The following is a 23844-nucleotide window of genomic DNA, read 5'->3' on the forward strand; positions in this document are numbered from 1 at the left end:
CCGAGCAACACCAACCTCCTCCACACCTGGACCCTCATCAACGAAGAAGACGTCACTCACACCATGGCCTCCATCCACTCCGGATCCCCATCGGACCCCTGCCCTCACCACAATTTCAATAAAGCAACATCATCGCTCCCCACCTCTGCAACACCATCAACAGCTCCTTCGAGTCAGCCACCTTCCCGGTAATCTGGAAACATGCAGAAGTCAACACACTACTGAAGAAGCCCAAGACGGACCCAGATGATCCGAAGAACTACCGGCCGATCTCCCTCCTCCCCTTCCTGGCCAAGGTCATCAAAAAAGTCATCAACACCCAGCTCTCCCGCTTCCTAGAAGACAGCAAGGCGCTCGACACCTCCCAATCTGGATTCCGAAAAAAAATCACAGCACCGAGACCGCACTCATCGCTGCCACAGACGACATAAGGATCATGCACGATAAAGGAGAAACTGCAGCACTCATCCTGCTGGACCTCTCTGCCGCATTCGACACAGTATGCCATCACACTCGACGCACACGACTCCACAACGCCGGAATCCGCGACAAGGCTCTCAACTGGATCTCATCATTTCTCACCAGCAGAACCCAGAGAGTCTGCCTTCCGCCATTCCTGTCTGAGGCCTCCAAGATCATCTGTTGCGTCCCTCAAGGATCCTCCCTCAGACCAACACTCTTCAATGTCTACATGGCTCTTCTTGCCAACATCGCTCGGACACACCACCTCAACATAGTATCATACGCAGATGACACCCAGCTGATCCTCTCCCTCACGAGAGACCCCACTACTGCCAAAAACAACCTACACAATGGACTACACGCCATCTCTAACTGGATGGAATCAAGCCGCCTCAAGCTAAACACCGATAAAACAGAGATAGTCATCTTCGGCTCCAACCCCTCAGCATGGAATGACTCCTGGTGGCCCAACTCCCTAGGCACCGCACCCTCACCCACCACCCACGCTCGCAACCTGGGCTTCATCTTAGACTCCACTCTCATAATGACTCAGCAGGTCAACACAATCTCCTCCTCCTGCTACAACATTCTCTGCATGCTCCGCAAGATCTTCAAGTGGACCAGGAAAACCGTCACCCACACCCTGGTCAGCAGTAGATTGGATTACGGCAACGCCCTATATGCAGGAACAACGGCCAAGCTACAAAACCAAGCTACAATGTATCCAGAACGCATCCGCCCGCCTCATCCTTGACGTCCCATGCCACAACCACATCTCCCCCCACCTCAGAGACCTACACTGGCTACCCGTACCGAAAAGGATCACCTTCAAGCTCCTGACCCACGCACACAAGGCTCTTTACAACACCGGTCCAGCCTACCTCAACGACAGACTTTCCTTCCACGCTCCCACACGCCATCTCTGCTCTGCCAACCATGCTCTCACCACCATCCCCCGCATCTGCCGCACCACCGCCGGAGGAAGATCCTTCTCACATATCGCCGCCCAAACCTGGAACTCTCTACCACTCCAGCTTCGCTAGACCCAGGACCTCCTAACTTTCAGGAAACGCCTCAAAACATGGCTTTTTGAGCAGTAGCATCCCCTCTCCCCAGCGCCTTGAGACCCTAATGGGTGAGTAGTGCGCTTTATAAGTATATTGATTGATTGATTGATTGATTTGTTGAAATTAGCAATGCTCAAAACACAGGTAACCACCCACCAGGTCCGGCACACACAATCCTAAAAACAGCCTAAAGATTTTCGGTCCTTCCGGAAGAAGGGTGATACCCAGTAACTCATTTCATTTCATTTAGAGAAAAACCTTGTTCTACACTATGTTCCATGGCCCAAGGGAAGAGCATGTGTCAACGGGAGCACGAACCTAAAATCCAAATACCCACTTCCTTTCACAAATGCACGCTGCACCTGCAGGTCAAAAGGACACCCCCTGCCCTGGTCAAAGTGTCAGACTTTTAAAAACAGAGAAGCTCACAAGAAAAGAGTACTGTCCCCACCGTATCCAGGAGAGGGCGGACTCAAAGTACAAAGAACATTAATACAGTTTCACACTCACTACACCCCTAAAAATTCTAGCACCTCTTAAAACAGTTTCAAACTCACTATCATCTTAAAACCTTAGCACTTCTGTTTCAGTACTACATGCCAAAACATTTACACACAATTAAACCAGTGAGTGCATCAGCAAAATGAAAACACAGCTATTTTCCAGACAGCTGCCTAATGCTGTGTTTTTTCCAGAGTAGCTTACAAATAATATCTTATCCTACCGGTCCGTGATCAAGCAAAATATGCACCAACACTGCTGACCAAAGCTTTCAAAAAGACGTTCTTTCACGAGACCAATCTCTCAAGTAATACAGGATACATTGACTTTTGCAACAAGCCCTTGAAAGACATTGCTTGCACTGCACACAGACAGGATACCTTTGGGTGTCCAGACAACAGACACCTCAAGTAAAGACAGCCCTACAGCCCATAAATGCTTTTTAAGTTATGTATTTGTATTTCTGTACCCATTCTATTTAACCAGGGTGCTCTTGAGACCCACCAGAGCTAGACATATGCCTAATCTTGTAAATGCGCAGAGACCTCTTTCACTTCTACTACACCCACATTGAACCAAACTCTAGTATTCTTCATGCACTACATATGGCGTTCCTACATACACCTGCCATCAAAACCACTGCAGACACACAAACTTCTGACTGGTCATGTTATATAGGTTCATTGATACCCCATGCTGTAGGCGCAGACCGGTGTTACCTATGCCCCAGAAAGAGAAAAATGCCTCCTCCCTCTGCACCTATGATTGATCAAGGTGAAGATGCAACCCTATAGAGTAGAACCCCATAGGGCACTAATAAATATCACATGCTATGAGACCAATCCCACTTCACTGTATCTCTTCAGCAAGCCTAGTGTCATCCAATCTGAGGATGAGTAGGAGGGGCACCATAGGGGATGACATTGCTTGGCCGTAGAAATTTGTAGAAATAGGTACCTGGAGGTAGCAAAACCACCACAAATATGTCTGCAGTCCCAGGGTGGCCCTTAACATATTTGGGGCCACCGTCTTTAATGAAAAGGTGACCCTGGGAATAGAATGACAGGCAAGTGCTGCTTATCTCAATCATGCAGAAGAAATGAGTCCAAGGTGAGTGGTCCAAAGCTAACAAAGACACCCTGTGCTAGGAAATCTAGGACACTAAGATTAATAGGCACACATGGTTGTGGGGGAAGGGGCAATCCCTAACTGTACAGAAACTTACACTGTAATCTTTAGGTTTTAGAGGAAAATGAACCATATCATTAGGCAATAATGAGAACTGCTGCATGATACTGTACATACCAGAACTGTAATGTGGCAACTCCACATTGATGGATTCCTACTTGCAATGTAAAGACCATGTCTACACCCAGCTCATCCCTGGATGGCTGGGTCTCCGCAACCTTGTGACCTTACACACCATACCCTAACCATCCTTAGAGAAGATATGTCTGAGTTGTCCCAACCTGTCATAGAAAAAAACAAATCTGTTTCATCAGGCTCGAAGGAGAAAAACTGCTGATTATTTTTGCTGGGCTCAGTACAAGGACATTCCAGAAGACTTTAGACGGTTCACGCCCGTTGTTTGCACATAACCAGGTGGGAGTTGCTGAAGAAGATTAATGGTACTGAGTTCGGCCTAAACACTATCACATAAAAATTGAGAGAATTGAAACCATATGGTAATGCAACACCGGTACGTATTGGACTTGATGACCACAATAGAGTGTGGGGTGTGTACCAAAATTGGTGCTTTGTGTTTACTTTTATTTCCAGAAACAACATGGACGATGGGACTTTAGCTCATACCAGAACTCCATTGTCTGTAAGCCAACATGAAGGAGGAGGGAAGTTCCCCAGAGCAGGAATGGTTGCATAGTATTTTTTTGTGGATCCCGCTATGGGTGTCCAAACTATTCCCATCACTGATGCCAGTTTTCATTATTGTGCTTTTGGTATGTGGTTTCCTACCAGTGGGGGTTTCCTGCTGTAAGTACTCAGTTTACAAAAAGTCTTGCAGTAGGGCAAAAGTAAAGCATTTTAAAGTCCTGAAGACCCTCGGCAGGGTCTCCCATAGGAAGGGCCAGGAGACCCTGTCAAAGGCCTTTTCTGCATCTAGCAAAATTAGTGCCATTGGGTCCATGGAGATATTTGCAGCATCCAGAAGTAAGATGACCCTTCTAATATGATCCCTCGTCCCCTGCTCCTGTATGAACCCATGTTGCCAGATAGAAATAACCATATGATTTTAGAATAACTCTTACTGTCACTATTGATTAATGTTATAGGGCGTTATAAGCCGGGTTCAGATGGTGTTTTACGTTTTTTAAGAAAGACAACAATTTTGGCCTGTGACCAGGATTCAGGTGGTCTTCCACCCTTAAATACGTGAATGAATAGCTGTGTCATACAATCTTTCAGTTGTGTTGAACATTTCTTATAGAACTCGTGGGGTATACCATCTAGACCGGTAGCATTACCGTTGGGGAGGCTGTTGATGCATAATACCATCTCTATCCATTGCAGGAGTTCCTCCAGCTTTAGCTGGTCTTCCTGTGAAAATTTTTCCGATGGAATCGAGCCAAGATATGTTTCAACATCTCCCAAATTTCCAGATGTATCGGTAATATGTATAAAAGACATTCCAGATTACCTCTGGGTCTGTGATCATCCCTCACTCAGGATCTTTAATTTCTAGAATTATATTCCGGGTCGCTTTTTGTCTAGCTCTGGTTGCTAGTGATGCCCAACCTGCTCGCTACACTTGTATGCTTCCTCCCGCCACACTGCAAAATTAAACCATAATTGCTGACTTAGCAACCATCACTTTTGCCTGTGCTTCTGCGGGGTCGCCCCCAGTCTGGAGCACTGTGATCAGTTTCTCTTCAGCAATGGGCAGTCTGTCTTGTATATCGATCATCAAAGAGCACTTTTTTTGTTCAGAGATAGTGAAAATCTAAGGTGTTCCCCCTGTATTCCTGTTTTCAACATATCCCAAACAACTCCAATTTCTGCACTGCCTAAATTCCCCTTAAGAAATTGGGGGATCCACTCCCTCATATGATCACAGTATTCTTTATTGACAAGGAGAGCGTGTTCCAAACTCCATGTGATAGCGACCCCACCTTTAGGTGTTTTTCCCTTAAGCTCTATAGTTGGGGGGTGGTGATCAGCCAGTATGCGTGGGGCTTTCTCAATAGAGGAGTCATGGAGAAGAGTGTGAGATACTGATATAAAGTCTAATCTTGCATTTTTATTGTGTGGGTAAAAAAGATAAGTGAAACCTGGGTCTGAAGGATTCTGCCAGTTCCAAAGATCGGAAAGCTCATGTTATAGACATAATGTCCTCAATGCCCGATATACCTTTGGTTTCCGACCATTATATACTCAGCCACTTTCTAAGCTTAAATTTTTATCAGCAGGTACATTTATGTTAAAATCCGCACATATATATTATATGTATTATATATATATTTTATAGGGAGTGGCCATGCAGCTAATTTATTATTAATATGAAAAAATACTCCTGGGTCATCTAATGTGCTGCCATAAATCGAACATAGGGTGAGAAGCTTATTCTTGCAGCATTCAGTGATTACCCATATCCCAAGCTGATCCACTGATGTACGCCTGAATTGCAGGGAAAGATTAGATGTCAGAATCGCATCCCCACGTGTCTGTGAGTTTTGTGTTGTTGCCCCCACAAATGTGTACCCGAGTGTTTCCAATAAGAGTATCTGAGCCCTTTCGATGAGAGTTTCCTGCATACAGATTACATCGGCCGTCAATAACCGAAGGCCAGATGCAGAATTCTGTCTTTTTTTTGGGATCATTGAGGCCACAAATATTGATTGTGGCTATGCGCAGTTTACTAATTTAAGATACATAAGAGAGTACGACGAAAGAAAAACAAATCCCTGTAAGATTTCTCCCTGTTATGCCAACTCCTTCCCAACCCTGTAAGCCTCGACCCCCCCACCCTTCCCCATCCCCTCCCACCACCTATAGCTGAGGTTACCTGTCCCAGCCCGAGCCAGGATAATGGCATCTGAACAAACACCTCCCTACTTCCCTGCCGGTCTCCCCCCCCCTCACTTGAGACACCCTCAGCGAAAAAAATAGAGATTCTAACTCAAGACATTTGACTGGCATTAATAATTGTCCATGATTAATCTTTACCAACTGTTGTAAGATTCTTAAGTTAGCATGCGATTGTAGAAAAAGGAAAGGAAACAATTAAAGAACAGAAGACAAAAGATAATAACTTTGCAGGAGTGAGATTTCATTGAGTCTATTGGGCGCTAGTCTTTGTTCTCATTGCAGCTGGCGATCTCTTGTAGGTATGCCTGGGCCTGAATTTCAGAAATAAAACTGCACGTGCTCCCCCTAAAAAAAACCTTTAGCCGAGTCGGGTTCTGTAAGTATACATCGGCCCCAAGTAGTTGAAAGGGGGCAAACAGCAGTCTAAGCCTACATCTGCGTTCGACAGTGGCATGAGCTAAATCGGGTCTTGTAAAGAAAGTAACTCCGTTGAACTCCTTCTTGACTGCTGGCCTGGCCAGATCGTAGCGAGATTGGCAAAGAAGGAAGTTTCTAAAGTATAGGAGCATTGCACGTGGATGCTGAGAAGTATTTGAGGGAAGTTTTGATGGAGTTAGTAGAAATCTATGAGCTCACTGGATCTCTTTGTCTCAGTCCCAGGTGTGTAGTTCCGGGAAGGCCCCCATATGAAGGGTGATCATGAATTTCCTGGGGTCGTCCCCTTCTGCTCCTCCTGGAATGCTGAGAATGCTGAGGTTATTGCGACATTGTCTATTTTTGTATTCCTCCATTTTCCAAATCAGGCCCTTGACTATACCCTCATGTTCATCTCCTTGTGCCTTCAAAGTGACTAGATCCTTCTCCAGATTTTTGGTCCGTACTTCAACGGAGTCCATTCTGTCTACAATGTCAGCACACGTTCTGCCCACCTTCCTCACGGCCCCTTGTAGTTTTTTGGTGGCTAGGCATGATCTCCTGTTGTCTAGTTTGACCTCCTCCTTGAAACTCTTGATTGACTGTAGCACCAGTACTAGAGCAGGATCATTCTTAGTCGCTAACCCTTCATCCTCAGCAATACCTGTAATTGTGCAGTTGCTCCCTGAGCACAGTGTTAGTCAGACATGGTTGTTAGTTGCGAGGCAGGTCACTCCCATCTGAGGTTCCCAGCACTTCCTTGGTCCGGGTTCTCACATCTCTTTTTTCAATTTCCATTTTTCATTTGGAGTTTTTCTGTCCGTGAGTTTTGGCAGGTAGGTCTGAATCCGAACTGCTATTCCAGTTATTCCCCTCTCCTTTGGTGGAGGCGGATATGCTCAAGTCTGAAATTTCCGATTCATCTGTTAAGGAATAGAACTTCTCTAAGTTGTCGTGTGTCCTGCCTGAGCAAGGGGCAGGGGGATTTATCAGTTTCTTTTCCAGTATTTTTTTTCAGGGACTTTCTTGATAGAAGAGGATTCATTGCCTGTTGCACCTACATTTCCTCCTACATTTTCCTTATACTTTTGTAGGTCAACTTGGGGCCCAGGGATAGAGTTTTTACTGATAGTCTCTTCATGGTCAAGTTCCAGGCTGGGAGCTTGGGTTGAATGGAGGCCAGGGCATGATGTTACCCCTGGGGCTGCGGTGGGGGCAGCAATGGCGTTCGCAGCACCAGTTTGATTATTCTGGCCCCATTCACCTTTCTTTCTATCCTCCAGAGACCTGTGCACTTTTCCCTCATTTGGGCACAAAATGTTAGTGATTAGCACTTGAGAGGTGCCAGAGTCCCTGGGGGTTGTCATCTGGCTTTTCTTAGGTATATCAGGTCTCTCAATGCCTCCCGCGATATCGCCTTTTTCACTCTTCTCTCCCATTTTTTCCTTGCCCCCATGTGTATCAAAGCGTTTTTGCTGATTTTCGGCAGTCATTGTGCTAGGCTGAGATGTTACAGTTGTTGCGGGAATAGAAAGCTATATATTTTTGGGTTTGACTGATTTCCCACCCGTCCTGTCATCCTTACTTGTCTTTAGTCAAGTCCTTTACCACAACAGTGTATCCGCCGAACACTGTCTCTGTACTGGAAGCGGGGTAGCAGTCGAGACGCCACCGCGCTGATCACGTAGTCTGGGTGGGAGAGGAATTTCCTTCGGGCCGGCAGGGCTCTGTAGATCGCCAATAGTATTCTCATCAATGGCAGCACTGAGGGAGAATCCTGCCGCAGTGAAGGAGATGTCAGAGATGCCAGATCCCAGCGAGCTGAAGCAGGAATTAGCGGCAGGAGAGGTTGCTTGCCCTCTTCGCCGGTTCCAGGTTGCTCGTATCAACTTGCAATAGTAATCACGACTTGCAGGTATTGAGACTGATCCATTTGACAACTTCTTTTTGATGGGTTTGATGCAATGCTTTTGAGAGCATACTTGGCACTTGTCACGGCTTCTGGGGGTCTGACCAGTGGAGCATCGCGGAGACGTTACTCATACGCCATCTTGCAACCATATTGTTCCATTTAACACAGTTTTCTGGGTTAAAGGGGCATGTCATTGGTGTTTCTGGGGGCATTCCAAGCAACATCTATGACTTTTTGACACTGCCCCAGATTTACGAGGATTTGTAACTCTGAGACAGCGCAAAAAACTTATGCCTCCCCACGGAAGGCATAAGGGGGATGCAACAAGGAGAAACACCTTTATTTCACCTTGCTATTCTATGTGTGCTGCACACATGGAAAGAAGAAAAAGACGCCCATGATTGTTTTTGTGCAGCACAGTTTCTCTTCTTCCAAAAAAACAATCTTCCCTGCACTGCAGGCACCCTTGCACCAATGCGCAAAGGTGCCTGTGTGGGAGCATGACAGACCATTGTGCGCCAGTACAGGGTGAAAGGGCAGGAATGAGCTGTATGTGGTACATATGCCCATTCCTGACCTTTTCTTTTGCCCTATGGCAAAATCTTGTACATTAGGCCCTAAATACTTGAGGTTTTTTACAGTTTTATATAGCTCAGACTGGAGTGCATTACATGAACACATGTTACATCACACAAGGACACATTCATTTTGGATTTAGGCATAGGCAGAGGATAAGTAATTTGCCCAGAATCACAGGGTGTCCAGCTAATGCCAACACTCAAAACTGTTTCCCCAGATGCAAAGACTGCTGCTCAGGCCTTAATGCCACATCCTCTCCCTTAAGTAATCAAATGGATAAAAAAAATAAGGATAGCAAATTATTTAAAAGTGCTTTGTTGCTATTTGAGAACTCAGAGAACATGTCATCATTTTAGTTGTTTAGAGAACTAACGATCATTTCTATGGGAATACGACCCTCTCATGGAAGAGGGTGCAAAGTCAACAAGTTGACCATGCTGTACAGGCTAAGGGGCAGTGGCAGCACAATGGACTATGGAGGGCAGGGGAAAAAAAACACTTGTGCAGAACAGGCAAGAGAGTCTGTGACAATATAAAAGACCATTGAGGGCAAAAGGATGAGGCAGTGGCAGTACAACTATACATGCCAACAGACCTGATTCAGGCAGGAGACTCTCTGTGTTCTTTACACCAAAAGGGCTTTATTTTATCTGTCTTCTAAAATCTCCTCTTTTTCAATGTGAGTCAATAGGGACATTCAATTCCCTATTTGTTTTTTAATCTCTCTCTTACCAAGTTCAAACTGTTGGCAAGTAAGGTACATAAGATCATGGGGGAGGCAAAAGGAATGGAGTAGGGTCATGGACTTGTAAAACAGAGGGCAGAAGGGAGATGGGTTGGGGCTCCAAACTGACCATACAGGGCAGGTGTCAGGGGTTGCAGCAGCACAATACACCACACATGGCAAGTATAGCACAACAGACCATAGAAAGCAACAAGGATGGGGCAGGGCTATGCAAATGGACAACCGAGAGCAAGCTGACCATACCTGACAGACAGAAAAGACAGTTACTTCACAAAGGACCATGAAATGCTGGAAGGAGGGGGCTAGAGCATGACAATGCACCAGAAAAAACAGGAGGGGGATAGGGGTCTGCAAATGTAAACAGAAGGCAGGGGGCAAGAGTAAGGGCAGGAGTAGCAAGCTGACCATGGAAGTCAGGGGGTTGGACACTGAAAGCAGAAAACACCATTGTGGGCAATAGTGAGACTATAATGGCATACACACAGACAGCAGAGGGAAGATGGGATGGGGTCAGGGGCAGCAACCAGCAAGCTGACCACACAGGGCAGGTGGGAAGGGCTGCAGAAACACAGAAGGACATGCATGCCAAGTGTAAGGGTCAGTGTCAGCACATGGCCATGGTGGACAAAAGAGAGAGGGAAGGCACAAGGAAAAAGGACCACGGAGGACAGGAGGGAGGGGTAGAGGCTGGACACAGAAAATAAGGGCAGTGGAAGGGGCTTTACAACAGGCCACAGGGCAGGCAGGAGGAGCAGTTGCAGCACAACAGACAGTAGAGCAAAATTGACCTTGGATGGCAGTATGGAGGAGATAAGGGCATGTAACTTGGAAAGGCAGGGTTGAGGTGACAGGGACAGGTGGCAACCATTTGACAAAGCTAGGCAGGTGGGATAGGCAGTGGCTGTTCAACAGAATACTCAAGAGTGAATAGACTGGGCAGTGGCCGGTCCATAGAAGATTGTAAGCAAAAAGGAGGGAGCAGAGTTATGCACACAGACATCAAAGGGCAGGGGAAGGAGAGTAGGGGCAGCAAGCTAATCACAGAGGCTAAGCCGGAGGGCAATGATGGGGGATATAATTGTAGTTAAACAATAATGGGACGACCCTGTGCCCCTCAGAACCTGGGTATATATTATTATTATTTTTTTTTTCACTCTAACCAAACAGATGCAGAAGAACAGGACACATGCCTGTCTCCGTTGTGGCGAGCTGAATTCTCCGTTGCTGCCACCTGCATCGAGATTCCTTTATTGTATCTTTCACTCAACTTAATTTGGATCCACAAAGAAGTTTGAATAACCAGGAGCCTCTCTGGTTTTTCTTTGGGCTGTCACACCCAACCCCTTTTCATTGTCCTGATGAAGACCCGCCTTGATGACCTAATGGAGCTGAGTTTGGGTTGAAACGTCGACGACCTCGCATGGTCCAGATTGACCAAGGCTCTGTGCGATTAGGAATAATCATTACACAGCAGAGCTATTGTTGTTCCCAAGAATTCAGGCCTATTCTTTCCCATGTACATATTAACATTTCATTGTACATATTACGCACTGAGCAACAGCACTGAGCACTAATGTCACTTGTTCACTTTTCATTTATATACCTCACTTTGTGTTGACAGCCTTGTACACATGTATAAAAAATACACATAAATGATTCAATTTATATAAAAACAAGTGAGTAGCCAAAAATGTGTTTCTCGATCTTGATTATTTTTTGTATTTTCTATCCTGTCTGGACAATTGAGATATCTATGTATATTAACACTAGGCGTTCTTACAAGAAATAATTGAGAAACCCGAAAGAACCATTGTTTTTGTTTTCTTGGGGGATAAAATTGGGCAATGGAGGGCACATCTAACCATGCAGGGCACGATGGAGCATTCTGGTGCATGGACTCAGACAATAGAGAGTAGGGAGAAGGTAGATGGATTAGGGCAGGTGGGCAGGACAATGACAGAATAACAGCCATATTTAGCTGTAATAATGGAGCAGGGTCATGGACTTGGACAATAGATGGCAAGGTGGTGGGGAGGGCAGGAAGCTTGGATCAGGCAGCATGATGTCATGCCAGGCCCGTGTTCAATCACCCTCACTGTTCATTGTGATGGGCATCTTACCCTAAAAATTCCCTTGCCACCCTAAAACCAATACATACCCAAAACTGTTAAAAGTGTCCTTGCCACCCAAAAACCCATACCCACCCAAAACAATTAAAAACATCTTGCCACCAAATATCTAACCCTACATCCATCCCTAAAATCTCCCTTGCCACCCAGAAATACATACCTATCCTAAAACCTAAAATGACCCTTGATACCCAAAAACACATACCCAGCCTAAACATAAACCCTAAAAAATCCCTTGCCACCCAGAAACCCATATCCACCCTAAATATTTTCATGTCACCCAAAAACCAATACCCACCCTAAACCCTAAAATTATCCTTTGCACCCAAAAACCCATAACCACCATAAACTCATGCATTTAGAATATGTCAGAGCATGGCTTTGCCACATTTGGGTAACACCGCACTTCAGTATTTTCTTGTAAATATCTGCCTACATTTGCCAATTGGGTATAAGCTCATTTAACTATGTTTTATGAGAGAGAGCACAAGCAATTTAGCACTGGCAAGCAGTGGCAAGGTACACAGAGTCCTAACACACATAAGTGCAGTAAAATAGAGGAGGAGAGGCAAAGGATATGGGTGAAGGCCACCCTAAGGCTGAAAGGTCTCACACCACTCCAATCTAAACCAACTTGAGGAAGGATCACTTAAGGGTATTTACTATTCCCACTCCAACCTTAACTAATTTGGAGAAGGTGTTATACAGTAAAGGGGTGATTTTAATAGTCTAGCTCCAACCTAAACCAATTTGGAGAAGGTGTTGGACAATAAAGGGGTCTCATTTACTATTCCCACTCCAATCTATACCAATTTGGAGACAGTGTTGGACATTCAATATGTGGCATTTACTATTCCCATTCCAGTGTAAATCAACGTGTGCTAGGTACCGGACCATGAAGTGGTGACATTTATTATTTCCACTCCAATCCATACCAATTTGTCGAAGGAGCTAGGCACTAAAGGAGTCTCCAATCTAAACCAATTTTGGGAAGGTCTTGGACATTAGCAGGTGACATTTACTATTTGCATTCCAATCTAAACCAATTTGTAGAATGTGTTGGGCAATAAAGGAGTGACGAATCGATACCGGTTTGGTAAAGGAGCTGGGCTCTAAAAGGGTATAATTTATGAGTCCCACTCCAATCTAAACCAATTTGGGGAAGGTGTTGATCACTATGGAGGTGGCATTTACAATTGTCACTCCAATCTGTACCAGTTTAGGGTAAGTATCGGACTGTAATGCTCAGGGGCATAGCTCTGGGGGGGTTGTTTAGGGTGTTGCACCCCAAATGAATCTATTATCTAATAAATAGTTGGGTACAGGTGTTTTAAATCGGCTATGGTGAGGAGTTTGTCAACTTTCACCTGGGACTTTTGCATACACAAAGAGTCTCTTTTCTATGTTTTAAAAGTCTTACAAAATGTTGGCTATTCTACAAAACACTGTGTTTTAAACATCCCTTAAAATCTGTATGCCTCTCCCTTTCGATGCTCCTTAAACTCCCCATTTGTACTGCTTCTCTCATAATGTTTTTTTATTTGAGATGCCAGCCTGGTTTTTGAAAACCTGAAGTTCACACTGCCCTAATCTTATTGACCAAGCTATGCCCCTGCTAAAGCAGTGTCATTTACTATTCCCACTCAGATCTTAGAAAATTTGGTGAAGGTGTTGGACCCTAAAGCGGTGAAACATGAAACACACAAAAGGTGATGGGAGGAATGATTCCAATGTGTCTAACCACTGGCAATCACTACTCTGTGTAGCATCCAGCCAATTGTTCTTTTGCTCACTATGCTATCTCAGTTCAAATCAGTCCTGGCCCTGCCCCTCATGGGAACAGTCCAGACCGAGCACGGTTGACAGTCTGGGATGGACTGCTGCCATTGGAGCAGGGTCAAAACTGATTTTGCAAGGTATGCGAAATGATGGTGAACTTGGATGCAACCTGAGTGATTACCAGTGTCTGATAATAATTCAAGTATTCCAACCATCACCTTTTGTATATTTAGTTTGTCGCCTTCAGTTGGACGGGTATGCTCAGATGTGGGGCTCATGTTCAGTTTGTTTCTGGAGCCAGGTTATACCAAGATGGTGAGCCAATCAAAAAAAGGCAAAGCCAATCCTGCATTGCTTTTGTTCCAGTTTGGAAGGATCCGGTTTGGAAGTTTGGGCTAAACTTTTTCTGATTTGCATATAGCTAGGTCCAAACCGAAGTGGCATAATGTGAAAAATAACAACGCACTGGGATGTAGCCGTGAGCGATTACCACTGGCTGAGATTAATTCAAGCACTCCAGCCATCTCTTGTGTACAATTTAGCATGTTGCCCTAAGTGGGATAGGTATGCCCATACTCTGGAACCAAACTATACCTGGATGATGAGCCCATAACCTAGGGCTAAAATGGTCCTGTGTTGCTTGTGTTCCGGTTAATGGAGGACATTAGTTGTTAGTTCAGACTGGATTGTCTTCATTGGAACAAAGTAAAAACTGACTTGAATATAGCTGGGCCCAAAATGAGATGGCATGGCATGCAAAATAAGGATGAACTTGGATGTGGCCAAAGTGATTAACCGTACCTGAGAATAATTCAATCATTCCAAGTCGCAATAAGTGGGACTTGTGTACCCAGGCAAGGGTCTCATGTCTGTCACTGGAACCAAGCACTACCCAGCTGATGATTCAATAACAAAGGCAAAACCAGTCCTGGGTTGCTTGTGTTCCGGTTCAGGGATGACCTGGTTTGGCTGTTCGTGGTGGACTGTTCTGATTGGAGTAAGGTCATAACTGATTTGCTAATAGCTGGAGCTGAACTGAGGTTGCATGAAGTGCAGAATGATAGACTGGGAAGAGTCCTCATGTTATGACCAATGGCTGAGTTTAAATCAGCATACCAACCAACATATATTTTAAATATTTTACTATGTCACCCTAAGTGGGTCATGTATACCCAGGTGTGGGTCCTATGGACAGTGTGCAAATTTGACCAAGCTATACCGAGCTGAGGACCTCATAAAAAAGGGTGAAAATGGTCCTGGGTTCTTTATGTTCCAGTTCAGGAAGGACGTGCTCTGGCAGTTCAGGCTGGGCTGTTCTCATTGGAGCAGAATAAACACTGAGTTGTACATAGTGGGAGGAGCAGGTCACTGGGCCAGCTCTCGCTGCTGCTATAGGTCAGGTCTGATCAATGCTTCACCACGCATACATACTGTGCTTATTGTTCCCCTTAATTCTTGCGTCCCTGCACATTTTCCCCTTTAACTTTTGCCTCCTTGAGGGTTTTCCCTAGTAAACGTTAGCATTTTGCATATTTTTCTCACTTAACTTGTGCTCCTTGCTTTTTTATTCTTACCTTTTGCCTCTTTTCTATTTTTTTCCTCTTAACTTCTGTCTCTTTGCTCTTTTTTCCCACTTAACCTTTGCCTCCTCGCTCATTTTTTCCCCTTAACTTTTGCCTCTCTCTTCTCATTTCTCTCTGTGTTATTCTTGTAATTCTTGCTACCTCTTTTCTCATGACTCCTATCCAACTAACTGCCTCCCCATAACCCTTTTCATTGCCTCCCCCAGGAATCTTCTTAATTCAGGCTTCTGCACTGTCATTCCACCAGCACACTGAAGCATGCCAAAGGCAAGCCTGTTTGTTCCTGCCCAGTCCTTGACTCCACCTAGCACCCGGACCCCTGGAACTCCACTGACCTACAACTACACCAACAACAAGATCATAGCCCTGAACCTCGAACCCAGCAGCTCTCAATATATCCACTCCTCTCTGCACTCCAAGGCATTACCCTTGTCCTGCCACCAATGCCCATTCACTTGCTAGACCACACCTTCCTCCGAAGGACCCCTGCTCCCCACTACGGACCCAGGAGAAACCCACTGCCTCCTGATCTGATTCCTCACTCTAAAAACATGCCTCCAAGATCTGTGAGACCATCACCTCCCTCACTCAACATAGTCTTCCTGACCGAAACCTGGCTCAACCCTGCCTCGGCTTCTGACATCATCACTACCTAACCAAATGGATACAAGATCATACATCGGGAGCAACAAACTAGGAGGTGAAGTAACCATCATCCACAGAGAGTCCCTCCACTGCACTGCAACCATGGATAACTCCAACCCATCATGGAACACCTTTACTTCCAACTCAAACCTGACAACAAGACCACCATCAGGGCCACCCTGGCATACAGACCACCGGGTCCACAGCCTGCATCCTGCAAAGCCATTGCCAACTTCATCTCCACCCTTGCCATCAGATCCTGGAACTTCATCTTCCTCAGGGACCTCAACTTCCATATAGAGGATTCCAATGACACCAACATAACCAATCCGCTTGTGAGTATCAACAAGCTAGGCCTCACCCAAATAGTCACTGGAGCCATGCACATCACTGGTCAACCACTGGACCCCATCTTTAGAGCAATCAATAGAATCAAATACAGCCACACCACCTAACTTACCTGGAAGGACCAGTAAATGGTCCACTTTTCACTCACAATCACCCTAAACTCCCATACAAACCAGACCAGATTCCCTCACAGGAGCTGGAATAAGGTAACCAAGGATTTCTGGACCGACACCCTACGTCCTTCCATCCCAGACACTGCCTCCAATCTTGAGGTGGCTATCAAAATCTTCAACACCTGGATCTCCAAGTGCATCAACAGGGTTGTACCCCTCCAACTGGCCAAACCAGGAAGACCAGCTGAGCGCACTAACTGGTTCACCCCAGAAATCAAAACCTCAAAAAAAACATGGAAATTACTAGAAAGAATATGGTGCGCCAATAAAGCATCCAGCGAATGAGCCATCTTCAAACTGGCTCTAAACCCATACCACACAAATTTTAAAAAAACAAGAAAGGACTCTCTGATAGCTTGCACCAAAGCCAGCTGTAACCACACAAAAAAGAACTCTTCAGCATCATCAAAGAGTTCTTAAACCCTCAGGCATCCAAAAACAACAGCAGGTCCTCCCAGATGCTTGGCAACAACCTTACAGGGTTCTTCTTCAACAGAATCTCATCCATCTATGAACACTTCAAATCCCAACCACCTGTCACCAGCATCCACAACCAACCAGACTCCACCTCACCCCCAAGGATCACAGAATGGGGCCCTCTCACCATGCCAAACACCACCACCACAATCAGGAAATCCATCCACTCAGGAGCCCCCAGAGACCCCTGCCCTAACCACTTGTTCAAACTGGGAAACAACACCATCAGCAAAGAGCTCACAACAATTCTCAACACCTCCATCACCACAGTTTCCTTGCCAATGGACTGGAAACATGCAGAAATCAATCCTCTCCTCAAAACATCCTCTACAGACCCAAAGGCATTTAAAAACTATTGACCCAGCTCACTCATGCCCTTCCAGCCAAAAGTCCTGGAAAAGAACATCAATCACCAACTATCCGCCTCCAACTCTTCACCCCGGGCCCAAAGAACAACATTTTCAGCATCACTTAGGGATCCTAACTGAGCCCTGCCCTGTTCAACACATACATGGCTCCTCAGGCCACCCTGGTCAGAGCCCATGGCGTGAACAGCTTCTCATACTCTGATGACACTCAGCTCATACTCTCCCTATTCGCTGACCCCACCAACACCAAAGCACATTTCCACAGATATATGACCAGTGTCACTAGCTGTATACAGAAAAACTGCTTTAAGCTTTACACTGACAAAAAGGAACAACATCAACCCCTGGCACAACACCTGGTGGCCAGCAGACCTGGCTCTCACATGCACACCTGAGGATCATGCCAGGAATGTTGGCATCATACTTGACGTCGGAGCCCCTCACATCAGGAGCAGAATCCAGCCATATGCCACTGTTAGGATGCTGCGATCCTTCACTCAGAAGCTGTCGGTCATGCCAAAATGTACATGCTCTCAGTTGGGCGGATGCTCGTTCCAGGTGACCGCCACTAAGCTGTTGAATAGTCTGACGCCTCTCCTGAGACAGGTACAAGTTCACCTCAACTTTAGAAGAAAATTAAAAACCTGGTTGTTTCAATGAGTGCAGAGTTCCCCTAGTCGCCCCATCTGCTCTGTCAATAGGGTTAAGTCAGCACCGGGACACTCGTAAGAGTAGCAGTGTGCTTTACAAATACCCCTATAACATAACATAACAGAAGGCTCACAATGAAAAAAAAAGTAACACAGTCTCATCAGCATGGGAGTCACCACTCAACAACTTAGCAGACTGTGTAGACAATCCAGAATGCTGCAGTCAGGTTCATTTAGCATGGCATTTTGCATGGCATTTAGGAGTAGTAAAGTTAAGGTTTCTAAATTTACAACTCCTAAATCCCTTGTGTGAATACCGAAAGTCACAAAGTAAGGATTTTTCTCAGTTTAGGAGTAGTAAGGTTAGGAATCCTAACTTTGCTACTCCTAAATGCCTTTTGTGAATATGGAAAGTCATAGAGTTAGGATTTTGTCTCAGTTTAGGCGTAGTAAAGTTAGGAATCCTGACTTTACTACTCCTAAATGCCTTTTTTGATTATCAAAAGTCCTAAAGTTAGTATTTTGTCACAGATTACTTTTGTGAATACTGAAAGTTATAAAGTTAAGATTATTCTCAGTTTAGGAGTATTAAAGTTAGGAATCCTAACTTTACTACTCCTAAATGCCTTTTGTGAATAATGAAAGTTGTAAAGTCAGAATTTTGTCTTAGATTACTTTTATGAATCAGGCCCTTAGAGAGTTAAGCACACACTTGCAGACTTACTGAGAGACTGACACACCCATTCACAGACTCAGTCAGACACTCACAGAGCCACTCTTAGACCCACCTAGACCCTGATGCACCTACTCCTATTGACTCAGGGACTCCGGCAACCACTTACTGACCCACTCAGACAGCTGTACACCCACCCAGCACTCATTTAGACACTGATTTACCCACTCAGAGCTCCACTCAGTGACTTATGCACCCACTTTCTGACAGCTGTACACCTATTCAAAATCATGCACCCACTAACAGACCTATTCAGACACTAATACACCCAGTCACAGACCCAGTCATACACTGAAAAACAAACATCACAACAATTTCATAGTAAGCTAATACAATTTAAAAATATTAACACAATTCACTTTGAAAATTACAATTAACAGAGACTTTAAACTAACAAAACAGCTTTTTACAACCCTTGGAAATTCACTTAAAAAAACAAAGGCTACAGGGATGTTATAGTTAGGAAATAGAATTAGGAAAACCTTAGAAATTCACTGACAAATACAAAGGTTTCAGGGGCATTATAGTTAGGCTCAGATTCCACTTGTACAAAACCAGTGAAATTAGATGTCCCCATAGCCAAGCAAAACCCAATTCTGTTTCATCATATTCTTTTGCCAAAATTCAAAAGGGTGGATCACATGGGATCCTTTCCTACCAAATGAATGAAATGGATGCACCTCCTATCCTGCTGGTAATGAACTGGCAGTGACTGTGGATTCCTTGATTACTGTGTTCCTGGAACTAATCTGCACCCATCTGATGATGCCCAATCAGGCTGAAACCATCATTGGGTTGCTCGTGCTCCATTTCAGAGATGGCATGGCTTTGGCAGTGAGGGCTGGACTTTTCATATTGAGGCAGTACCAAGACGAATCTGCATATGGCTGGGGCTAATCAGAGGTGCATTGGTGGCCAAAAAAACAATTAGTCAGAATACTGCCCTGAGTGATGGTGCGTTCCACTTGGTGTGAGGTCATTATTTGTTTTTTCCATCCCCACCACCATGTTTTACCTGGTAGTGGTAGGTTGGGAAGTGTGAGGTGCGACTGCAGACACCCTTATTCAATCAGGCAATCAGAATTATCTTTCTATCAACCATCAATAGAGACGTCCGTCAACAGAAAGGTGGTGGTTCTCCCAATAATTGAATAGGACAGGCAGACAATCGGTTTGTTGGACCGGTCATCCTTCTAGTTAAATATATTAAGTTAAATCAGACTTTTTTCTCAGGTTTACGTGAAAAAGAAAACCCACATAAGTACAAATATTATGTTTTTTATTATGTTTTATTAATTATTTCAAGTGTTGTATAGAGTTGAATAAACAACATTAATTGTAATGTAAAATACAATTTAATGTTACCTTAATAATACAATTATAAAATGTAATTAAAATATTTCATAATAAAATAATGACTTTAGAGGAGATTAAATAGCATTATTTGTATTTTAACTATTTTAAATATTGTAGTCTAATTATTTTATTATGCAGTTTTTAAGACCCTACCACTGTTATTTTCATCTGAGTGGGTGTTCAGTATCAGTGTGGTGCTTGACTTACTACTGTTCATTTTTGGCAGTAGTAACTTTCCACTTATTGAATTGAGTCCTCCCCCTGTTTCAGGGGGGTAGACAAGTGAGTCTGCATGTTGAGTTACTTCACATTCGTATTTTGTTAAAACCCAAATTAGTAAAATACCCAAAAAGTTTGGAGCACATTTACTAGTAGTTGATTTACCTTTGTGAATAAGGCCCACAGTATCATCAATATGACACCATATGTAAATATGTGACAATAGAAAAGCACTGCCACCTGCAGAAATGTGGAAGGCAGACTGACCTTTGAATGCAGCCCTTGAACGTGCACTATTCATGCTTGGGGCAAGGTGAATGGTGTGGGTGTTAGGTTTTATGTCTGATGTGATGTTGATTCTTGTTTACGTAGTCTATGGTAGAATATCTGCAACGGTGTGTGTATACTCAGGTATAATTGTGTTATCATGAAATAGTGAGATATAAAGGATTCATTAAAAGAACCAGGGAAATATATTTTCCTTTTTCACTCATGAAGCATTACAACACTGACGTCACTAGTGTTTAATGGGATCAGATCAGATCTGTAATGCAACTGGTCCCTTCTCAGTCTCTAGTGCATTCTTTATTTTGAGTTGCAGAAACAGCCTCCTGTGTTTCATTTTGATTCTCTAATCTCACAATGTACATTATTTGTGCAATGTCAGCTTAAATAGATGGAACTATTGGCATTCATCTTGCTTTTCAATACAAAATGTACAAGATGCCATGGATGAATGGCACATATGTATTTGCATTACAATGTACTTTTCACTAAGCCTGGGCGAAGCACTACGCTACGCTTGCGTAGTTTGCGAAGTTCGCGCTACTTCGCACTACGCGAACTGCACGTAGCACAGTGCGAACACGCGTAGAGTAGTGTTGCGTAGTGCTGCGGTCATTTTTTGCTTGCTCGCGGTCCTCAACGTCAAGTTGGCGACCGCGAGCAAGCAAAATGACATCCCGGCGAGACTTTTTCCTTGTTCGCGATCAGCAACATCAAGTTGGCGATCGCGAGCATGGAAAATAAACCTCCCGGCGAGATTCCCAATGCGAGGAGGTCAGGTTTCTCATTGCGAGGGGTCGCGTATGCTCGCGACCGCTCGCGATGAGAAACTACCATTTCGCGTTGAGAAAGCTGCCGCTCGAGTAAAAATCTACTCGAGCAGCAGACAACTACAGCTCGCACTGTGCAAGATGCCATTTTCAATGATTGCACAGTGCCGGTTGCTTGTCCGCACTGTGCAATCATTGAAAACAACATCTTGCACAGTGCGAACATGTTACTACGCAGTTCGCGAAGTGCTACGCGTAGCTCGCGTAGTGCGAACTTCTCTTTGCGTAGCTTCGCGAAGTGCTACTTCGCGAACTACGCCCACCCTTACTTTTCACCCACGCCTTTTTGCTAAAAGGAGAAGATTTTATATTTGATCATTCTGTAAATTGTCTATTCCAGCTTGTGAATTCACTAACAACTAAATTGAAATACATATATTGATCATTCTTGTCTTTAAATAAGCTGATCTGTTTAAATAACTAATGCAACAAAAGCATTCCAATATTCATCATGTCAAATTCAATATATTTGCATTTCAGTAATATTCAGCTTGGATAACAGGAGTTATAGAAAGCAGAACATGAATCCCACATACCTGAGGTGAAGATTTGGTTGAAGAAAGGTAGCATCCGTGTAATCCCATCATAAAGGAAGGCAGACTCCTTGGCAGTGAATACGTCCACTGCCGCAGTCACATCCAAGTATTGATCATGGAGCTCTTTCAGCTCACAAAATGACGCCATGTTCAGTGATGAGAAGTTTCAACTCTACTTCTACTGCGCGTGCACCTGATGTTATAGTAAATAATCTAAATTGCAAATTATTGATAAACAGAAGTCAGTGTTAGTAGTGTCTGCTCCAAACCTCATTTAAAATTCTATTCTTGTTTGATGTGAGCTGAGTGGAGATTGTAAATATTTTCCATTCTGTTTCCTAAACATAATGTTGTAAAGTGCCGCTTGCCCTATCACCATAATTAACAAAGCATTCAGCAATGCTATTTGTGACACTACAGTCAATAGGATTTTTGTATAAGTCCTAAAAAACATGCACTTGCTGTTCATTTTTTCAACATGCTTGATTTTGGACTTTGTGGGGCATATTTATGAGAGGCTTACATCATGTTTGACCACACAAAGTGGTACATGTGTGACGCAAGCCTCTAAGTCAGATATATTAAGCCACGTAAAGCCACTTTGTGTGGCTTTGAATGGCTTCAAAACTCTGGAGTAAGGCACAGCAGCACAAACCGCTGCTTTGCCTGCAGCGCAAACTGTTGCATTGCCTTCCATGGGCATTGCAGTTAGTTTACCCCTGGTAACTCCCATGGTTTTTGACACATTCACAGATTTACACAGACTTGTAAACCTGGGATTGTGCCAAAATCTTCCGCCTCTGCAAGTGAGGCATAACAAGGAGAAATATCTTTATTTTTACTAATGTTTTCAGCTTTCTCTGTATGGTGCATGCTGCAGCACACAGAGATAGAGTGACAGCCTACCTGCACCAACTTAGGTGAAATGCTCCTGCTAATATTCAAGTACTTGCTAATTGTGAAATGCACTCACCATAATGCAAAGGGGCAAACTGTGCTGCGATATAAAGTAGTGTGCTCTCATACCCTTTCCATTTAAAAAGGCATCCTTGAGCCAGTGAGCTGATGAGCTTTCAGAGATGCACCTGTGAGAAGTACTGAGAAGACTCTGGCAGCATTCTCAGCAGCACACACAGAATAGAAGAGGGAGTTTTAGAATTAAAACGATTATGTTTGGTGGCATTTGCTTAATATTTAAAAACGGTGCTCACCCACAATTTGTGGCATGTTTCATCACAGGGCTTGCTAAACAACACCCCTGTGCAGACCAGGGCCTGGGGTGGAGCAAAAGGGAAGGGGGATAGAATACAAACATAAACTCATAGGTATCCAAAATAAACATATTTGTGCAGAACATGGACCTAAAACTGGCCCAGGAATATCCGCTGCAAAGCTTTATTTCTGGCTTTCATGGCTAGGATTAAAATGTATAAAGGATGGTTGTGTCAGGGAGTTTTTCTCTTTTCTCTTTTTTTTTGTTTAACAAAGCTTTATTAAAGTGAAATACAAATGTACAGAATTATCTTTTGCTTAAAGTGAAAATCAGGTTATGAGATAGAATAATAGCAGAAAAGAAAGAAAACATAATACTTAATATACAGAAGAGAAAATTGTACAAAAATATCATAATTATACACTGATGAGAACACATTGTTTGTATTTTGTAATTTTAGAAAAGAGGAAGAAGAAAGAATTAGCTAGAAGAGAAAAGGAAGAAAAGGGAAACAAATAAGACAACATGTATTACTTATCTGTGTATATAGTAAACCTTATATCATATAGTTGGCTAATTCCATATAGTAACTTAATGACATATAACAACTTATGCCATAAAACGACACCAGCAAAATAACTATGTATGATATTAAACAGGAAAGGGATAAACAGTCATGGGGGTTGGAAAACCATTTTAGAATCCTTGGAGGGTTTAGGCTTTTTGTTAAAGTAACCAATAAGCGGAGACCAAAATATGTCTTTATTTATCATCTGAGTGTAGGCGTAGCAGTTGC

At 44.0% G+C, this 23844-nt stretch overlaps 1 protein-coding gene across 1 annotated transcript in view; it reads right to left on the reverse strand.

Annotated features, from left to right (window-relative positions):
- LOC146829842 (nicotinamide N-methyltransferase-like) overlaps window positions 1–22039 on the reverse strand; it is a 102141-nt gene extending 80102 nt beyond the window's left edge. The window contains exon 1 of the mRNA XM_085606738.1: window positions 21836–22039. Within this exon, the coding sequence (XP_085462864.1) occupies window positions 21836–21983 (148 nt within the window). The 5' untranslated portion in view covers window positions 21984–22039. The remainder of the gene's footprint in view (window positions 1–21835) is intronic.
- Between the last annotated feature and the right edge of the window lie 1805 nt (window positions 22040–23844).

The sequence above is a fragment of the Triturus cristatus genome, chromosome 5_2 (genome assembly GCF_964204655.1).
Source record: "Triturus cristatus chromosome 5_2, aTriCri1.1, whole genome shotgun sequence".
NCBI classification, from domain to species: Eukaryota; Metazoa; Chordata; class Amphibia; order Caudata; family Salamandridae; genus Triturus; species Triturus cristatus.